Genomic DNA, 21,712 nt, shown 5'->3' with positions numbered 1-21,712 from the left:
TTAGTATGGTGACTATCCAGAGGCCATTTACAGTGGGGGGAAAAAGACTTGTCTAGCTAACCCCACTCTAGCTGTACTGGAAAAACGCAGGTGTTCCCAAGTGTCTGCAGGGTGGGTGTCTGACATCAATTCCAGGCCCAGACGGGCTGAAGTGATCGTAGCGGTTGAGTAAGTACTGGGCTACTCAGAAGCTGCACAAACTTTTTGTACCGCTAAGCTGCACATGCAATCGCACACTTGCACAGCTAAAATACACTCCTCGGTGGGCGGTGACTATGCGAACTCTGGACTGCAAAAAAAACCTAGCAAGCGATCAGGTCTGAATTAGGCCTTAAGTACTTCAGAAAAATGCTAATAAAACAAAAAGAAACCTAACCAAAAGCTTAGGCACAAAAAAAACCAAAACTTGCCTGTACTCCACAGGCACAAAACTAAAACTGAGGTGATTGTTGGTCAGGCAGGAGATGGGAGGGGTTAGAGTGGGGAGGAGTTTGTTTTCTATAGGTTCTGTGCCAAACTCCCTACACACACACACACACACTAACATATCAGGAAGTGCGAAGCGTCCCCCAGATGGATGAAAGAGAAACACTGTACTCTGCAAGGATTATTGCAGTATAACAGAGAGGAGTATGCAGGGACAAGATAAAAGAAATAAAAAGGGAAGCGACTGTAATGAATGTTTACTAATACAATGTGCAAGCTTAGTAACTACCACATAGAAAAGCTGTAACTACTTACAGATAGATAGACAGACAGACAGACAGACAGACAGACAGACAGACAGACAGAAAGATAGATAGAAAGATAGATAGAAAGATAGATAGATAGAAAGAAAGATATGTACAGAATGGTAGAACCCAGCGCCTTCTGTGTTATGCAAACTCAAAGTGCAAATTAAATACTTATATGCGTACCGCATGCCATGTGGATATCAAGCATGTGATATAAATCGTAGTTCTCCTGATGTCGGTCCTGTAGCTTTCCCACTAACTTCGCGGACGGTCCGTATGAAAATTAGAAGAATACCACAAAATAGTGTAATATTGCCAGCATATATGAAGGTGTGCATAAGTAAATTTTCTAATGTGATTAGTAATGGTGCAATTAAATAAACAGTGCACCCAGTGTCATAATGAAATGACTGTGAAAAAGTGCCCACCGCCTGTAGTAATATATATAAGTAACCTCAGGACTTGTAAAACTTGCATGTAGGAATAATAAAATTTTACTTACCGGTAAATCTATTTCTCGTAGTCCGTAGTGGATGCTGTGGACTCCGTAAGGACCATGGGGAATAGACGGGCTCCGCAGGAGATAGGGCACTTTAAGAAAGCTTTGGATTCTGGGTGTGCACTGGCTCCTCCCTCTATGTCCCTCCTCTAGACCTCAGTTAGAGAAACTGTGCCCAGAAGATATGAACAGTACGAGGAAAAGATTTTTGTAATCTAAGGGCGAGATTCATACCAGCCACACCAATCACACCGTAGAACTTGTGATAAACTACCCAGTTAACCGTATGAACAATTAACATAGCCTCGGTTCAAGACCGACCAACTATAATATAACCCTTATTGAAGCAATAACTATATACAAGTCTAGCAGAAGAAGTCCGCACTTGGGACGGGCGCCCAGCACCCACTACGGACTACGAGAAATAGATTTACCGGTAAGTAAAATCTTATTTTCTCTAACGTCCTAGTGGATGCTGGGGACTCCGTAAGGACCATGGGGATTATACCAAAGCTCCCAAACGGGCGGGAGAGTGCGGATGACTCTGCAGCACCGATTGAGCAAACACAAGGTCCTCCTCAGCCAGGGTATCAAACTTATAGAACTTCGCAAAAGTGTTGGTACCTGACCAAATAGCCGCTCGGCAAAGCTGTAATGCCGAGACCCCTCGGGCAGCCGCCCAAGAAGAGCCCACCTTTCTAGTGGAATGGGCCTTAACCGATTTGGGTAATGGCAATCCTGCCGTAGAATGCGCCTGCTGAATAGTGTTACAGATCCAGCGAGCAATAGTCTGCTTTGAAGCAGGAGCGCCAACCTTGTTGGCCGCATACAGAACGAACAAAGCTTCAGTCTTCCTGATTCTAGCCGTTCTGGTCACATAAATCTTCAAAGCCCTGACCACATCCAGGGACTCAAAGTCCTCCAAGTCCCGAGTAGCCACAGGCACGACAATAGGTTGGTTCATATGAAAAGATGAGACCACCTTGGGCAGAAATTGAGGCCGAGTCCTCAACTCTGCCCTATCCACGTGAAAAATTAGGTATGGGCTTTTATATGATAAAGCCGCTAATTCTGAAACATGCCTTGCAGAAGCTAAGGCCAACAACATGACCACTTTCCAAGTGAGGTATTTCAACTCCACAGTTTTGAGTGGTTCAAACCAAGGTGACTTGAGGAAACTTAATACCACGTTAAGATCCCAAGGCGCCACCGGAGGCACAAAGGGAGGCTGAATATGCTGCTGCTCACAAAAGTCTGTACTTCAGGAAGAGAAGCCAATTCTCTTTGAAAGAAAATGGATAAGGCCGAAATCTGGACCTTTATGGACCCTAATTTTAGGCCCAAATTCACTACCGTTTGAAGGAAGTGAAGCAAACGGCCCAAATGGAACTCCTCCGTAGGAGCAGCTCTGGCCTCACACCAAGAAACATACTTCCGCCATATACGGTGATAATGTTTCGATGTCACATCCTTCCTAGCCTTGATCAGGGTAGGAATGACCTCCTCCGGAATCCCTTTTTCCGCTAGGATCCGTCGTTCAACCGCCATGCCGTCAAACGCAGCCGCGGTAAGTCTTGAAACAGACAGGGCCCCTGCTGCAGCAGGTCCTGCCTTAGAGGAAGAGGCCACGGATCTTCTGTGAGCAACTCTTGCAGATCCGGATACCAAGTCCTCCTTGGCCAATCTGGAACAATGAGAATTGCTCTGACCCTTCTTAGTCTTCATAATCTCAACACCTTGGGTATGAGAGGCAGAGTAGGAAACACATAGACCGATCTGAACACCGATGGTGTCACCATAGCGTCTACCGCTACCGCCTAAGGGTCTCTTGACCTGGCGCAATACCTCTTTAGCTTTTTGTTGAGACGGGACGCCATCAAGTCTATTTGAGGCAGTTCCCACCGATCCACGATATGTGTGAAGACTTCTTGATGAAGTCCCCACTCTCCCGGATGCAGGTCGTGCCTGCTGAGGAACTCCGCCTCCCAGTTGACCACCCCCGGGATGAACACTGCTGATAGCGCGCTTACATGGCCTTCCGCCCAGCGCAGAATCCTGGTCGCCTCTGCCATGGCCACTCTGCTCCTTGTGCCGCCCTGGCGGTTTACATGAGCCACTGCCGTGACATTGTCCGACTGAATCGGAACCGGTTTGTTCTGAAGCCATTCCTCCGCCTGGCGTAGGGCGTTGTAAATGGCCCTTAACTCCAGGACATTGATTGTGGAGACAAGTCTCTAGGCTTGACCAGAGACCTTGGAAAATTCTTCCCAGTGCGACAGCTCCCCAACCTCGGAGGCTCGCGTCCGTGGTCACCAGGATCCAGTCCTGAATGCCGAACCTGCGACCCTCTAGGAGGTGAGCACTGTGCAGCCACCACAGGAGAGATACCCTGGCCCTGGGAGACAGGGTGATCTGTTTCTGCAAATGTAGATGGGACCCGGACCATTTGTCCAATAGGTCCCATTGGAAGGTCCTCGCATGGAACCTGCCAAAGGGGATGGCCTCGTACGAAGCCACCATCTTCCCCAGAACTTTTGTGCAATGAAGCACAGAAACCTTTTTCGGCTTTAAAAGGTTCCTGACCAGGGCTATGAGCTCCTGAGCCTTCTCCACCGGGAGAAAAACTCTTTTTTGGTCTGTGTCTAGAATCAGGCCCAAAAAGGTCAGACGCGTTGCAGGTACTAGCTGGGATTTCGGTAAATTGAGAATCCAACCGTGCCTCTGCAACGTCTTCACGGACAGAGACACGCTGTCCAGCAACTTCTCCCGAGATCTCGCCTTTATAAGGAGATCGTCCAAGTACAGGATAATTGTGACTCCCTGCTTGCGCAGGAGCACCATCATTTCCGCCATTACCTTGGTGAAAATTCTCGGGGCCGTGGAAAGACGTCTGAAATTGGTAGTGACAATCCTGTACTGCAAATCTCAGAAACGCCTGGTGAGGGGGGCAAATCAGAACATGAAGGTACGCATCCTTTATGTCCAGGGACACCATCCAATCCCCTCCCCTCCAGGCTGGCGATGACCATTCTGAGCGATTACATCTTGAACTTGAACCTCTTCAAGTACAGGTTCAGGGATTTTAGATTTAGAATGGGTCTGACCGAACCGTCCGGTTTCGGTACCACAAACAGGGATGAATAATAACCCTCTCCTTGCTGGAGATGAGGAACCTTGATTATCACCTGTTGAATGTACAATTTTTGAATTGCCGCTAACACTAGCTCCCTCTCTAACGGGGAAGCTGGCAGAGCCGAATTGAAAAACCGGCGAGGGGGCATGGCTTCGAATTCCAGTCTGTATCCCTGGGAAACAATCTCTATTGCCCAGGGATCCACCTGTGATTGAACCCAGACGTGGCTGAAAAGACTAAGACGTGCCCCCACTTGATCTGACCCCCCCCCCCCCCCCCCCCCCCGGAAAGCCCCAGCGTCATGCTGTGGACTTTGCGGAAGCAGGGGAGGACTTCTGCTCCTGGGAACTAGCTGAGTGCAGCCGTTTTCCCTTGCCTTTACTTCTGGCAACGAAGGACGATCCATGTACCTTCTTGTTTTTATTGGAACGAAAGGACTGCATTTGATAATGTGGTACCTTCTTGGAACGCTGCGGGGGAACATAAGGTAAAACATTCTATTTACCAGCCGTAGCGGTAGAGACTAGGTCCGAGAGGCCTTCTCCAAACAACTCCTCCCCCTTGTACGGCAATGACTCCATATGCCGCTTCAAGTCGGCATCTCCCATCCACTGTCGGGTCCACAGGAGCCGCCTAGCAGAAATAGACATAGCGTTTATTCTAGAGCTTAGTAAACAAATGTCTCTCTGAGCATCCCTCATATAAAAGGCAGCATCTCTGATATGCTCTATGGTCATTTGAATGGCATCCCTATCTAAGGTGTCAATCTCCGTAGATAAGAAGTCTGCCCATGCCACGACAACACTACAAACCCAGGCCGACGCCATGGCCGGCCTAACTATAGTTCCTGAATGTGTGTAAATGTGCTTCAGGGTGATTTCCTGCTTGCGATCAGCAGGATCCTTGAGGGAAGCTGTATCCGGAGAAGGCAGTGCCACCTTCTTGGATAAGCGTGTCAGCGCCTTGTCTACTTTAGGCGCAGATTACCATCGTATCCGATCCTTCTGTGGAAAGGGATACGCCATGAGAATCCTTTTGGGAACCTGTAGTCTCCGATCTGGAGATTCCCAAGCCTTTTCGCATAATTCGCTTAGCTCAAATGAGGACGGAAACGTGACCTCAGGCCTTTTCCCTTTATACATGTGAACCCTCGTGTCAGGGACAAGGGGTTCCTCCGTGATATGCAAAAACTCCTTTATGGCAATAATCATGTACCTAATACCTTTTGCCACCTTCGGCTGTAATTTTGCATCCTCATAGTCGACACTAGAGTCAGTATCTGTGTCGGTATCTGTGTCAGCGACCTGGGATATGGGGAGCTTTTGAGACCCTGAAGGTCCTGGCTCCCCAGGGACAGGCACGGGCTGGCTACCTGACTGATCCCTAGCTTCAGCCTTGTCTAAACTTTTATGCAGCAGATTTACATTTGCATTCAAGACATTTAGCATATCCACCCAGTCCGGTGTCGGCGTTGCCGACGGCGACCTGACATTCAAGCACTCCCCCTCCACATTTAGCGAGCCTTCCTCATCAAACATGTCGACACACCCGTACCGACACACTGCACACACCCAGGGAAACTTTTTCTGAAGACAGTATCCCCTGAAAGGCCCTCTGGAGAGACAGAGAGAGAGAGTATGCCAGCACACACACCAGCGCAACAACCTGGAGACCAACACAGAATGTTTTTCCCCAGTAGCGCTGTATTATATTGTATCCGCCAATTATGTGCCCCCCCCTCTCTTTTTAAACCCCCTTCATCGTGTGAAAGCAGGGGAGAGTCCGGGGAGCTTCCTCTCAGTGTTCTGTGGAGAGAGAAATGGCGCTGGTGAGTGCTGAGGGAGAAGCCCCGCCCCCTCGGCGGCGGGCTTCTATCCCGCTCAAAATCGTGAAAAAATAAGATTTTACTCACCGGTAAATCTATTTCTCGTAGTCCGTAGTGGATGCTGGGGACTCCGTAAGGACCATGGGGAATAGACGGGCTCCACAGGAGACTGGGCACTCTAAGAAAGATTTAGTACTACTGGTGTGCACTGGCTCCCCCCTCTATGCCAATCCTCCAGACCTCAGTTAAGGAAACTGTGCCCGGAAGAGCTGACATTTCAAGGAAAGGATTTTGGAATCCAGGGTAAGACTCATACCAGCCACACCAATCACACCGTATAACTTGTGATAACATACCCAGTTAACAGTATAAACAACAACAAAGCATCAACCACGGATGCCAACATAACATAACCCTTTATTAAGCAATAAAATCCGCACTTGGGACGGGCGCCCAACATCCACTACGGACTACGAGAAATAGATTTACCGGTAAGTAAAATCTTATTTTCTCTAACGTCCTAGTGGATGCTGGGGACTCCGTAAGGACCATGGGGATTATACCAAAGCTCCCAAACGGGCGGGAGAGTGCGGATGACTCTGCAGCACCGAATGGGCAAACACAAGGTCCTCCTCAGCCAGGGTATCAAACTTGTAGAATTTTGCAAAGGTGTTTGAACCCGACCAAGTAGATGCTCGGCAAAGCTGTAATGCCGAGACCTCTCGGGCAGCCGCCCAAGAAGAGCCCACTTTCCTTGTGGAATGGGCTTTTATCGATTTTGGATGCGGCAATCCAGCCGCAGAATGAGCCTGCTGAATCGTGTTACAGATCCAGCGAGCAATAGTTTGCTTTGAAGCAGGAGCACCCAGTTTGTTGGATGCATACAGGATAAACAGCGAGTCAGTTTTCCTGACTCCAGCCCTCCTGGCCACATAAATCTTCAAAGCCCTGACTACATCAAGCAACTTGGAATCCTCCAAGTCACGAGTAGCCGTAGGCACCACAATAGGTTGGTTCAAATGAAAAGACGACACCACCTTCGGCAGAAATTGTGGACGAGTCCGTAATTCTGCCCTGTCCACATGGAAAACCAGATAGGGGCTTTTACATGACAAAGCCGCCAATTCTGACACACGCCTAGCCGAAGCTAAGGCCAATAGCATGACCACCTTCCACGTGAGATACTTTAGCTCCACGGTCTTAAGTGGCTCAAACCAGTGGGATTTCAGGAAACCCAACACCACGTTGAGATCCCAAGGTGCCACTGGTGGCACAAAAGGGGGTTGAATATGCAGCACTCCCTTAACAAACGTCTGAACCTCAGGAAGAGAAGCCTGTTCTTTTTGAAGGAAAATGGATAGGGCTGAAATCTGGACCTTTATGGACCCCAACTTCAAGCCCATAGTCACTCCAGACTGTAGGAAGTGCAGGAACCGGCCCAGCTGGAATTCCTCTGTAGGGGCCTTCCTGGCCTCACACCAAGCAACATATTTTCGCCATATACGGTGATAGTGTTTTGCTGTCAAGTCCTTCCTAGCCTTTATTAGCGCAGGAATAACGTCATCCGGAATGCCTTTTTCCGCTAGGACCCGGCGTTCAACCGCCCAGCCGCGGTAAGTCTTGGAACAGACAGGGCCCCTGTTGCAACAGGTCCTGTCTGAGAGGCAGAGGCCATGGGTCCTCTGTGAGCATTTCTTGCAGTTCCGGGTACCAAGTCCTTCTTGGCCAATCCGGAACAATGAGTATTGTTCTCACTCCTCTTCTTCTTACGATTCTCAGCACCTTGGGTATGAGAGGAAGAGGAGGAAATACATAGACCGACTGGAACAACCACGGTGTCACTAGTGCGTCCACAGCTATCGCCTGAGGGTCCCTTGACCTGGCGCAATACCTTTTTAGCTTTTTGTTGAGGCGGGATGCCATCATGTCCACATGTGGTAGTTCCCATCGATTTGTAATCTGCGTGAAGACTCCTTGATGAAGTCCCCACTCTCCCGGGTGGAGGTCGTGCCTGCTGAGGAAGTCTGCTTCCCAGTGTTCCACTCCCGGAATGAACACTGCTGACAGTGCTTGCACGTGATTCTCCGCCCAACGAAGAATCCTGGTGGCTTCCGCCATTGCCACTCTGCTTCTTGTGCCGCCCTGGCGGTTTACATGAGCCGCTGCGGTGATGTTGTCTGACTGAATCAGCATCGGTTGGTTGCGAAGCAGAGGCTCCGCTTGACTCAGGGCGTTGTATATGGCCCTTAGTACCAGGATATTTATGTGCAGACAAGCCTCCTGACTTGACCACGACCCTTGAAAGTTTCTTTCCTGAGTGACTGCCCCCCATCCTCGGAGGCTCGCATCCGTGGTCACCAGGACCCAGTCCTGTATGCCGAACCTGCGGCACTCGAGAAGGTGAGCACTCTGCAGCCACCACAGAAGAGACACCCTGGCCATGGGGGACAGGGTGATCAGCCGATGCATCTGAAGATGCGATCCGGACCACTTGTCCAACAGATCCCACTGAAAGATCCTCGCATGGAACCTGCCGAAGGGAATGGCTTCGTATGATGCCACCATCTTTCCCAGGACTCGCGTGCAGTGATGCACCGACACCTGTTTCGGTTTTAAGAGGTCTCTGACTAGAGTCACAAGCTCCTGAGCCTTCTCCGCCGGGAGAAACACCTTCTTCTGGTCTGTGTCCAGAATCATGCCCAGAAAGGGCAGACGCGTCGTAGGAATCAGCTGCGACTTTGGGATATTCAGAATCCAGCCGTGCTGTTGCAACACTTCCTGAGAGTGTGCTACGCTGATCAGCAACTGCTCTCTGTACCTCGCCTTTATGAGGAGATCGTCCAAGTATGGGATAATTGTGACTCCTTGCTTTCGAAGGAGCACCATCATTTCCGCCATTACCTTGGTAAATAATCTCGGTGCCGTGGAGAGCCCAAACGGCAACGTCTGGAATTGGTAATGACAGTCCTGTACCACAAATCTGAGGTACTCCTGATGAGGCGGATAAATGGGGACATGCAAGTAAGCATCCTTGATGTCCAGAGACTCCATAAAATCCCCCTCTTCCAGGCTTGCAATGACCGCTCTGAGCGATTCTATTTTGAACTTGAATCTTTTCAGATAAATGTTCAGGGACTTTAAATTCAATATGGGTCTGACCGAACAGTCCAGTTTCGGTACCACAAACATTGTGGAATAGTATCCCCTTCCCTTTTGAAGGAGGGGAACCTTTACCACCACCTGCTGGAGATATAATTTGTGAATTGCCGCTAACACTACCTCCCTTTCCATGGGGGAAGCTGGCAGGCCCGATTTGAGGTAACGGTGAGGGGGCATCACTTCGAATTCCAGCTTGTATCCCTGAGACACAATCTGTATAGCCCAGGGATCCACCTGTGAGCGAACCCACTGGTGGCTGAAATTTCGGAGACGCGCCCCCACCGCTCCTGGCTCCTGTGGAGCCCCAGCGTCATGCGGTGGATTTAGTGGAAGCCGGGGAGGACTTCTGTTCCTGGGAACTAGCTGTATGGTGCAGCTTCTTTCCTCTACCCCTGCCTCTGGCAAGAAAGGATGCACTTCTGACTTTCTTGCTTTTTTGTGATCGAAAGGACTGCATTTGGTAATACGGTGCTTTCTTAGGCTGTGAGGGAATATATGGCAAAAAATTTGACTTCCCAGCCGTAGCTGTGGAAACTAGGTCCGAGAGCACCTCCATGTGCTTTTTGGAGTCGGCATCACCTGTCCATTGCAGAGTCCACAGTACCCTTCTGGCAGAAATTGACATTGCATTTATTCTAGAGCCCAGTAGGCAAATGTCCCTCTGGGCATCCCTCATATATAGGACAGCGTCTTTTATATGCACCAGGGTCAGTAAAATAGTATCCTTGTCCAAGGTATCCAGTTCCTCAGACAGATTATCTGTCCACGCTGCTACAGCACTACACATCCAGGCCGACGCAATTGACGGCCTCAGTAGAGTACCTGAATGTGTATAAACAGACTTCAGGATACTTTCCTGCTTCCTATCCGCAGGATCCTTGAGGGAGGCCGTATCCTGTGACGGCAGGGCCACCTTCTTAGATAAGCGTGTCAGAGCTTTGTCTACCCTAGGGGAGGATTCCCAGCGCATCCTGTCCGTTGGCGGGAAAGGGTACGCCATAAGTAACCATCTGGAAATCAGCACTTTCCTATCAGGGGAATCCCAAGCTTTTTCACATAACTCATTTAACTCATGTGAAGGGGGAAAAGTCACCTCTTGCTTTTTCTCCCCAAACATATAAACCCTCTTGTCTGGGACAGGGTTTACCTCTGATATGTGCAATACATCCTTCATTGCTATAATCATGTAGCGGATGGCTTTAGCCATTTTAGGCTGCAATTTTGCATCATCGCCATCGACACTGGAGTCAGAATCCGTTTCGATATCTGTGTCAACAATCTGGGATAGTGGGCGCTTAGGAGACCCTGACGGCCTCTGCGCTGTAGGATCAGGCATGGGCTGAGACCCCGACTGTCCCAAGGTTTCAGCTTTATCCAACCTTTTATGCAAGGAGTTTACATTATCATTTAACACCTTCCACATATCCATCCAATCAGGTCATTCATCTGCACCTGCTCGGCCTCCACATAGCCCTCCTCGTCAAACATGTCGACACAAGCATACCGACACACCACACACACAGGGGATGCTCTATATGAGGACAGGACCCCCAACAAGGCCTTTTGGAGAGAAAGAGAGAGTATGCCAGCACACACCCCAGCGCTATATAACCCAGGAATTACACAGTAACTTAGTGTTTACCCAGTAGCTGCTGTATATATGATTAATGCGCTAAATTTATGTGCCCCCCCCCCTCTCTTTTACCCTCTTTCTACCGTGAGTCTGCAGGGGAGAGCCTGGGGAGCTTCCTCTCAGCGGAGCTGTGGAGAGAAAATGGCGCTGGCGAGTGCGAGGGCTTCTGTCCCGCGATTTTGTGTAAAAATAATGGCGGGGGCTCATGCATATTACAGTGCCCAGCTGTATATATGCTGCTTTTTGCCAGGAGGTACTCAATTGCCGCCCCCCACCCCACCCCCTGCACCCTACAGTGCCCGGAGTGTGTGGGTTAGTGTGGGAGCAATGGCGCACAGCTGCAGTGCTGTGCGCTACGTCATATGAAGACAGGAGTCTTCTGTCGCCGATTTTGACGTCTCCTTGCTTCAACCCGCCGGATTCTGTCTTCTGGCTCTGCGAGGGGGGACGGCGGCGCAGCTCCGGGAACGGACGACCAAGGTTAAGTTCCTGTGTTCGATCCATCTGGAGCTAATGGTGTCCAGTAGCCTAAGAAGCGCAACCTAGCCGCAGTTAGTAGGTTTGCTTCTCTCCCCTCAGTCCCAGGTAGCAGAGAGTCTGTTGCCAGCAGAAGCTCTCTGAAAATAAAAAACCTAACTAAAATACTTTCTTAATAGCAAGCTCAGGAGAGCTCACTAAAATGCACCCAGCTCCTTCCGGGCACAGATTCTAACTGAGGTCTGGAGGAGGGGCATAGAGGGAGGAGCCAGTGCACACCAGTATTACTAAATCTTTCTTAGAGTGCCCAGTCTCCTGCGGAGCCCGTCTATTCCCCATGGTCCTTACGGAGTCCCCAGCATCCACTAGGACGTTAGAGAAAATGGCGGGGGCTCAATTATATACATGTACAGTGCCCAGCTGTACATGTATATACCTATTTGCCATCCAAGAGGTGTAACTATTGCTGCCCAGGGCGCCCCCCCCTGCGCCCTGCACCCATACAGTGACCGGAGTGTGTGAGGTGATGTGGAGCAATGACGCACAGCTGCAGTGCTGTGCGTTACCTCTGTGAAGCTGAAGGCTTCTGCCACCTGAGACGTCTTCTTGCTTCTGCTCTTCTGGCTCTGTGAGGAGAACGGCAGCGTGGCTCCGGGGGTGGACACCCAAGACGAACCTGTGTTCACCCCCTCTGAAGCTAATGGTGTTCAGTAGCCGAGGCAGCAGATCCTATCAGTTAAGTAGGTCTGCCCCTCTCTCCTCAGTCCCTCGATGCAGGGAGCCTGTTGCCAGCAGTGCTCCCTGTAAAAAAGTGAAAATCCAAAACAAAAATGCTTTCTATAGCAAAGAACTCAAGAGAGCTTCCTGCAGTGCGCCCTTCATCCTCTGGGCACAGGATCTAACAGGATCTAACTGGAGGAGGGACATAGAGGGAGTAGCCAGTGCACACCCAGAATCCAAAGCTTTCTTAAAGTGCCCTATCTCCTGCGGAGCCCGTCTATTCCCCATGGTCCTTACGGAGTCCCCAGCATCCACTAGAACGTTGGAGAAAACTTTATATGGTTCTTCTCCTGTGGTTCTTGTTGGTGACCCTTAGAAATAAAATAGAATCTCCTCAGTTTCCTGTCCTCTGGTCCAGTATACTGTGTTTGGGAACTAGTATGCACAGCAGATACTGGGGTCAGAACATGAAATAAGAATTTCAGGAGCAAGGCTGTGTGAGCTCTAGGATACTGGACCAGAGGACAGGAAACTGAGGAGATTCTATTTTATTTCTAAGGGTCCCCAACAAGAACCACAGGAGAAGGGGTATATGCAATAGCGGGCGAAATCGCGGCAATTATCGCCGTTTTTTCAATTCGACCAAATTCGCCAGGTGAATTCCGGAAGGTGGCTTCCGGAATTCACCATATGCAATGAAAAACGGATTCGCCAGAGTCGCGGGCGAAAATCGGCCGATTTGGCGGATTTTGCCGCGATTTTTAAAAACGGGAAAAAACGGGGAAAAACCCGAAAAAAAAATGGCGTGGGGTCCCCCCTCCAAAGCATAACCAGCCTCGGGCTCATCGAGCTGGTCCTGGTTCTAAAAATGCAGGGGAAAAATCGGGCAGGGATCCCCCGTATTTTTAAAACCAGCACCGGGCTCTGCGCCTGATGCTGGTGCCAAAAATACGGGGGACAAAACGAGTAGGGGTCCCCCGTATTTTTAACACCAGCATCGGGCTCCACTAGCTGGACAGATAATGCCACAGCCGGGGGTCACTTTTATGCCGTGCCCTGCGGCCGTGGCATCAAATATCCAACTAGTCACCCCTGGCCGGGGTACCCTGGGGGAGTGGGGACCCCTTCAATCAAGGGGTCCCCCCCCCCCAGCCACCCAAGGGCCAGGGGTGAAGCCCGAGGCTGTCCCCCCCCATCCAATGGGCTGCGGATGGGGGGGCTGATAGCCTTTGTGTTAAAAAAAAAGATATTGTTTTTTCCATTAGTACTACAAGTCCCAGCAAGCCTCCCCCGCAAGCTGGTACTTGGAGAACCACAAGTACCAGCATGCGGGAGAAAAACGGGCCCGCTGGTACCTGTAGTACTACTGGGAAAAAAATACCCAAATAAAAACAGGACACACACACCTTGATAGTAAAACTTTATTTCATACGCCGACACACACATACTTACCTGTGTTGACACGCCGACTGCAACGATCTCCGACGATCCGAGGGTACCTGTCAAAAAATTATACTCACCTTCCAGCGTCCAGAGGTCCAGGTCCAGAGGTAAATCCACGTACTTTGTAAAAAAACAAACCGAACACCGAGCCATACCGGACTGAAAGGGGTCCAATGTTTTCACATCAGACCCCTTCCCCCGAATGCCGGGACATCACGTGACTCCTGTCACTGATGTCCCTTCAGCCAATCAGGAAGCGCTACTGCCGTGGCGCTCACCTGATTGGCTGGACGCCGTCTGTACTCTGACAGCGCCTCGCAAAGCCGCTCCATTACTTTCAATGGTGGGAACTTTGCGAGTAGCGGTGGGGTCACCCGCCGGTCAGCCGCTGACCGGCGGGTGACCTCACCGCTAGCCGCTAAGTTCCCACCATTGAATATAATGGAGGGAGCTGTGCGATGCGCTGTCACAGCGATCAGCCAATCAGGTGAGCGCAACGAAGTTGCGCTTCCTGATTGGCTTAGAGACCTGTCAGTGACAGCTGTCACTGACAGATCTTAATCGTGGAAAGGTGTCCCATGTGTCAGCATGGGACCCCTTTCAGTCCGTTTTTGGTGCGGGTAAATGCGTTTTCTTTTTTTGCCAAGTACGTGGATTTATCTCTGGACCCTGGTTAAGGTGAGTATATTGAACTTTGCTTTTCAGGTATCCGTGGATTCTACATGAAGAGGACCGATGTCGGCGTGTGAACATAGGTAAGTATGTGTGTGTCGGTAGTGTGAAATAAAGTTTTACTGTCGACGGTGTGTGTGTCCTGTTTTTATTTGCGTATTTTTTTCCCAGTAGTACTACAGGTACCAGCGGGCCCGTTTTTCTCCCGCATGCTGGTACTTGTGGTTCTCCAAGTACCAGCTTGCGGGGGAGGCTTGCTGGGACTTGTAGTACTAATGGAAAAAACAATATCTTTTTTTTTAACACAAAGGCTATCAGCCCCCCCATCCGCAGCCCATTGGATGGGGGGGGACAGCCTCGGGCTTCACCCCTGGCCCTTGGGTGGCTGGGGGGGGGGACCCCTTGATTGAAGGGGTCCCCACTCCCCCAGGGTACCCCGGCCAGGGGTGACTAGTTGGATATTTGATGCCACGGCCGCAGGGCACGGCATAAAAGTGACCCCCGGCTGTGGCATTATCTGTCCAGCTAGTGGAGCCCGATGCTGGTGTTAAAAATACGGGGGACCCCTACTCTTTTTGTCCCCCGTATTTTTGGCACCAGCACCAGGCGCAGAGCCCGGTGCTGGTTTTAAAAATACGGGGGATCCCCTGTCAATTTTTTCCCCGCATTTTTAGAACCAGGACCAGCTCAATGAGCCCGAGGCTGGTTATGCTTTGGAGGGGGGACCCCACGCCATTTTTTTCCCTGATTTTACCGTTCCAGCAATAAAAAAAAAAAAAAAAAAAAAAATAAAAAATTTTTTAAAAATATATAAATAATATTTGTGCCTCCCCCCAAAAAAAAAAAAGTACCTAATCCCTTCTAATATAAATAGATCTGCTATTCAAAAAAAAAAAAACACAAAAAAAAACATATTTAAATTTTTTTTATTTGTTTTCACCCTCCAAAGTGTGGCGGAGTGAAAATCGCGAATTTGCTGTCTAAAAGCACTGCAGGCGAATTTCCAAACTTGAATTGAATATGCTGGAGGCGAATTGCAGCATCTGTACCATTGCAGAAAAGGCGAATGCGGAAAAAGGCGAATTGAGAAAAGGCGAATTTTGACGGGCCGTTTTCTTGCGAAAAAGTACTGCACTGCATAGGCGAATTGATTTTTTGAGGCGAAAACGTTCCGGAATTCGCCTTTTTTTGCAATTCGCCCGCTATTGCATATACCCCGAAGAAGCATATAAAGTTATTCCTACATGCAAGTTTTACAAGTCCTGAGGGTACTTATATATATTACTACAGGCGGTGGGCACTTTCTCACAGTCATTTCATTATGACACTGGGTGCACTGTTTATTTAAAGGCACTATTACCAATCACATCAGAAAATTTACTTATGCACACCTCATATATGCTGGCAATATTACACTATTTTGTGGTATTCTTCTAATTTTCATACGGACCGTCCACGAAGTTAGTGGGAAAGCTACAGGACCGACATCAGGAGAACTACGATTTATATCACATGCTTGATATCCACATGGGATGCGGTACGCATATAACTATTTAAGTTTGCACTTGGAGTTTGCATAACACATAAGGCGCTGGGTTCTACCATTCTGTACATTTTATCTATTTGGACTTTTGAAATAGAGTTCATACAAGAGGACCCTTTTAGCAGCCCCCCTAAAATAGGGGAAGTGTTTCTGACTGTTTTCATTTTTAATGTTACTAGTCTTGTTATTTAGGTAGCAGCGCTATTTTGCACTATTGTTTTATATATCTATATATCTATCTATCTATATATATATATATATATATATATATATATATCTATATCTATAATTCCAAAATCATACCGGCACTCCCACTGTATATGGAAAGGTTCCTTTGCTGCGGTGCCCTCCAGGTCAGCAATGAGACAAGTATATGGAGTAAGCGTTGGTGGCACTCAGGCAGACTTAGCAGATGCAAATAATGGAATTTTATCTTTGCATCTGCTAAGTCTGCCTGAGTGCCACCAACGCTTACTCCATATATCTATATCTATATATATATATATATAAATCATGCTCTTATGCATTTCTCCTTTTATTTCAGAAAGCAATTTTTGTGGTGTTGTCTGGATTTAGGACTTTCATGAGGTGTTATATATAAATAAATTGCATGCAAACAACCAGAACGATCCCATTTTTACCATGGACATTCTAAAAGGGATGAATCATGGCCTATCATCTCAAAATATTCTTCTATACAATAGATGAGTTTTTCTGCTTACGATGTCCCTATTGTTTACCTGTGATATCAGGGGTTAAAGGCTCATCCACAGTCTCAACCAAGGGGATGACAGAGGACTGCGGCAAAGAGTCATCAGAGTCCCCAGCTGAAGCACCAGCCTCCTCTCCCATGGTGCCTTCATCCAGGGCTTCAGCTGCTATTGGGGCTAACAGCTCGCCTGTAAGACATAGAAAGACCCTAGCTCTTTATTACACATTTACAGTCAAGAGCATTAAAAGCCATTAACAATGTGGCCATACTAGTCACACTGTAATGCCTTATACAGAGAGGCATTGAAGAGACTTTACTGTATATCCATTTTAATATTAAGGAGTATACACCGGGAATGGTTATAAATGACTGGGACAAAAAGCATGAAAGATTCTGCTAGAACTAATCTACTGTACCTGCTAAGATGTCCTGGAGCATGCAGGTGAGAGAGTATTGGGCCCAGGCACCGCCCCAAGAAATGTCTCCTCTATTGAAGTCTGTCCCAACCAGAAGCAGCAGAAGCCTTTCCAACTGCTGCTCATTCACAACTTCACATAAATGTATTGTTGGGCGAGTAGAATTTGCTATCCTGGCAAGGACCTAATTATTTGAAAGAAAAATTAAAACTGTAGAGTTTTTTAAAAAAATGGGGACAATTAAAAACAGGCCAAAAAAATATCTCAATTCCAATTATTCAAACTGTAAAAAAAAAATAGTGGACCAACACCAGCAGATGACATGGCTCACCAAATCAACACAGGCTGGAAACCAAGGTCCCAGAGTATGGAGGAAGAATGGAGAAGCACACAATCCAAGATGCTTGTAGTCCAGTGTGAAGTTTCCACAGTCTGTGTTGATTTGGGGAGCCATGTCATCTGCTGGTGTTGGTCCACTGTGCTTTATTAAGTCTAGAGTCAACTCAGCCGTCTACCAGGACATTTTAGAGCACTTCATGCTTCCTTCAGCAGACAAGCCTTACGGAGATGCCGACTTCATTTTCCGGCAGGACTTGGTACCTGCCCACACTGACAAAAGTACCAAAACTTGTTTCAATGACCGTGGGATTACTGTGCTGGATTGGCCAGAAAACTCGCCTGACCTGAACCCCATAGAGAATCTATTAGCATTTCCAAGAGAAAGATGAGAAACATGAGACCGAACAATGCAGAAGAGCTGAAGGCCGCTACTGAAGCATTGTGGTCTTCCATTACACCTCAGCAGTGCCACAGGCTGATAGAATCCATGCCACGCCGCATTGAGGCAGTAATTCATGCAAAAGGGGCCCAAACCAAGTACATATGCATGATTATACTTTTCAGAGAGCCGACATTTCTGTATTTAAAATCCTTTTTTTTTTTTTTTTATTGATTTTATGTAATATTCTAATTTTCCTGAGATTTTGGATTTGTGGTTTCCTCAAGCTCTAAACCACAATCACAAAATTATAACAAATAAAGGATTGAAATATCTCACTTTGCATGTAATGAGTCTATATAATATACTAGTTTCACCTTTTAAGTTGAATTACTGAAATAAACTAACTTTTGCACGATAATCTAATTTTCTGAGTTTCACCTGTACTAAATCAGTTCACTTCCAAAAATATTCCTGTGAGGTCTTAACTTTAAGCCCCAAAAACTGAACAGTTTTGATCATATTATTACAGGCATGCTGGACACACAACTGGAAGAGCGCACATTGCCCACTCCTGGACTGTGTTTTCCCTTCCAAGACCAACAGAACAGGTCCCAATCTTGATATGTGCGGTCAAACTGGGCATATATTTTTTGGTGCAGCTCAGGATTCGTACATGTGTGGTACAAATTATATGTATGCTACAATATACAGTGTTTTGAACATCTGTTTATGTATAGTAATAAACTGGAAAAAAATTGACCTTTAAATTAGAATACTTTTCTAGTTGAAATAAAAGTCACCACTAGACGGAGCTGTAGCCTGTAGCATTTGTCCTGAAATCTATCGTAAGTTTTTACTGTGCTAGCTTATCGCTGAGTTGTTACTGGTTTCTATAGTTTAGACTGTCTAAAACAAGATAAGTGTACTACACAACAGAAGCAATTCAAGGAAGTAATTTAAGTCAAGATAATGCAAAAGCAATGAACGGTAAAGAAAGGAATGCTGGTACCTTGCAGACAAACAGGAGTAGATCGGCATGACAAGTGAAGTCCATCGATAAGAGGAAGAGAGCTAGTTTCTGCACAACAGAAATACAGCGCTCATGTGCCAATGTGAAAGGTAGAGGCTCAATTTCTGGGCTCTCCTTCGTTGTGGATACTTCTGTGTCCTGAGCAGATCTGGGCCACTCAGCAGTGCGGCGCAGACGTATCAAATCTTTAAAGTGCTATAGGGGTAAAACAAAGCAGACATTTACTTAATTTCCAAATATCAAAACAGAATTAAGGCCCACACCACCAATTAAACAAATCCTATGTAATAAAAACAACAAAATACAAGGATACTGATTGGTGATTAGGTGACATCTCAGAAACACTCCACAGCTGTTTGGTACTATATATAAAGCTGTGGTGTCTTTTTCCCCAATCACTGGAGAAAAACGCCAATTATACTATAACTATTCAGTAATAGTCAAAGCTGAAAGGCAGTCATGAAGGAAAGCAGCCTACCCAGCACTAAAGCCCCATACACGCTAGACGAGAAAGTGAAAGATCTCGCTCAGAAGGGCCGATCTGAGCGAGATCTTTCACAATCTCGTCCAGAGTGTACACTCAATATCATTAATTACCCCCTCCCTCATCTGAACATGTACAGACGAAGGAGGTCCTATTTAAACAACAGAGCACCGCACCCCCCCACGCCGTCGCTCCCTTCGCCGCCGGCATCAGCAAGTGAGTATGCACTTGGCACTTGCCGATGAGGACCACACCAGGCCCCCGCCATCGCCAATGTCAGCATCGGCGGGGATCGCCAGGTGTGTACTGGCCTTAAGCCGCAGAAGCAGATTGCTAAACAAGCCCTCACCTTAGAAGTGGCCTGTTTCAGCTTGGCTTGTTCCACAAGCAGCTTGTACGAAGATCCTTTGTTGCTCTGTATTTTCTCCTTTTCAATTTGCTCTACTAAAGCCTTCTGTTTTGCCTTCAGTAGGTTGAGTTGCTAGAAGAAAAGTTAATTTATTAAATGAAATAAATAACTTGAGTCCGCTTACACTTGTGCTCCACAGTATTGTCTAAGGGGGGATATTCAATTAGGGCCTTTTTCCGCCTAAGTGAAAAAAATGCACTGTTTGCTATTTTTTAGGGCAAATGAGGATTTGCCCTATTCAATAGCAGGGACTGAATGTTTTCGTCTTGGCAAAAAATTCAGCATGAGTGAAAAACATATGGATTGGTGAATCCAAGTGTTTCCGCACCTGCAAAAAATGGGACGATTGAGGCATTTTTTTTGCCAATGCCTTTTCGCCCCCCCCCCCCCCCCCCCCCCCCTCCCAAAAAAAATTGAAAAGGCATTGGTGAAAATGCCTTAAAAATAATGGACGAAAAACTGCCTGCAATTGAATACCAAGGTGGGGGGGAAATTTGATGGCTCCAAAATTGTCCCCCAAAGACTGCAGGCGAATGCACAAGTGTATTATAGGGTCATCAATAGATCACCCTCTACCAACATATTGTACAATGACATGACTGACGCGGTGCATCAGATGTTTTTGGCCAACATGTGCTCTGATAATCCGGCACATTTGCAGATACTGGCATTAAATTAAAGTAAATAAAACACCTGATAAATATCTAGAAAACAAAAATGAACCATGTGAGATTTTTGAGGCATAGATTACATTATGGATCATATTTGATCCGCTGGACTCTGAGAGGAACACATCATTCTTACGCATATTACGCCCTTTGCTCTACATGTAGAGAGTTGATCATCATTCACAACAGTTCAGTGTTAGATATTTGTTCATTTACCATTGGTCACATTAAGACCACTGATCTGTATATTTGATAGATTACATAATGGCTGGAAACGAATTGCGAGCAGCACAACTAGGTATACCTGTGCATCCCTAAAGATGCACACTGCAGACAAAAAAAAAAATTGCATACGCAATCGTCTACATTAAAAATGTGTGTCCCCCACCATACAGATTACCTGTTTGTGGTGAACAAGCTGTTTCCTGATCTTCCTGGAGTACAGTCTATCCAAACTACTGCTTCCTTTGGTTGACCTGTTCAGACTGTGGGTGTGCAGGCTATTGTTTATAAAACTCCACTGGTTACCTGTGGAAAAGGATTATAAGGGAAATGGACATAATTCACTACTTAATGCCTATTTGTGAAGAGAAAAACATTTACGTATAATAATCATTTTTATTATTACTATCAATGAAAACAAAATTTTTGAAATACAATGATTGGAAATGCTTAAGCCAAGTGCTAGGTTTAGACAGAGAAAAGTAATTTTATACTCCTTTTCCACTGCCGCTAAAACTCGGGTTTTTGCAGTTATAATCCGGTTCGCAGCTCAGTGGAAGAGGGCTAATCTGCGTCCAGTGACCCAGGAATCCAACATGGCTAACTTGCAGGGTTGGTTCCAGGAAACCCCTGGGTTAAGAGAGAGTGTAAATGTCTCCCGTTTATAGTATGGGGAGATCCATGGGGACGCTGCTTCGTGCAGGAGTCTCTATACTGGGGCTACTACTGCTCCTGTGACTCCAGCCACTACTGCACATGTGTAGTGTAAATAGCTCCAACCCGGAAATATGGGTCAGAGTCATGGAGGAAAGGTGTCAGTCTGGAGTCAGACTCGGTTTGGAACTGTGTTCCAAATCTCATGTCAAACCAGGGACTTAGGTGGAAAAGGGGTATCGGTATATTTTTGTAGCTTTCAAGCAAGGTGCTCCAAATTTCAGAAACCTCCTTCTGCTGGCTAGCCCTAGTTCCTAGATAACCAATCTTATCCTGGAGCGTTGTTTAGTTTGTTAGTATCTACATACCTGATAAGAACCTCTCTCGCTCCTTGCCATTTAAAGGTTTTTTTGAGGCTGCAGCTTCATCCTCCACTGTAGCAACATAATCCAGTAAACGAGAAACCAGCATGACGACCCAGCTAATCATAGGAATGTCCAAGACACCTATGAGAATTATTACATTAGAATCATCATTGCAGCAAGTAAGCATTTTACA

The 21,712-nt window shown here is 47.2% G+C and overlaps 1 protein-coding gene across 9 annotated transcripts in view; it reads right to left on the bottom strand.

Moving 5' to 3' along the window:
- Window positions 1–21,712, bottom strand: part of BIRC6 (baculoviral IAP repeat containing 6) — a 771,630-nt gene that overhangs the window by 467,849 nt on the left and 282,069 nt on the right. For 7 of the 9 annotated variants that reach the window (XM_063917949.1, XM_063917953.1, XM_063917950.1 and 4 more), the window contains exons 32-37: window positions 21,523–21,660; window positions 20,679–20,806; window positions 19,551–19,682; window positions 18,697–18,912; window positions 16,967–17,150; window positions 16,579–16,737 (exon numbers count right to left, since the gene is read on the bottom strand). In XM_063917949.1, coding sequence (XP_063774019.1) covers window positions 16,579–16,737; window positions 16,967–17,150; window positions 18,697–18,912; window positions 19,551–19,682; window positions 20,679–20,806; window positions 21,523–21,660 — 957 coding nt within the window. The remainder of the gene's footprint in view (window positions 1–16,578; window positions 16,738–16,966; window positions 17,151–18,696; window positions 18,913–19,550; window positions 19,683–20,678; window positions 20,807–21,522; window positions 21,661–21,712) is intronic. The other 2 variants (XM_063917952.1, XM_063917956.1) reach the window with 2 other exon arrangements.

The sequence above is a fragment of the Pseudophryne corroboree genome, chromosome 4 (genome assembly GCF_028390025.1).
Source record: "Pseudophryne corroboree isolate aPseCor3 chromosome 4, aPseCor3.hap2, whole genome shotgun sequence".
NCBI classification, from domain to species: Eukaryota; Metazoa; Chordata; class Amphibia; order Anura; family Myobatrachidae; genus Pseudophryne; species Pseudophryne corroboree.
The sequence above is the reverse complement of the archived record's forward strand: the minus strand, read 5'-3'. Positions and strand labels throughout refer to the sequence as shown.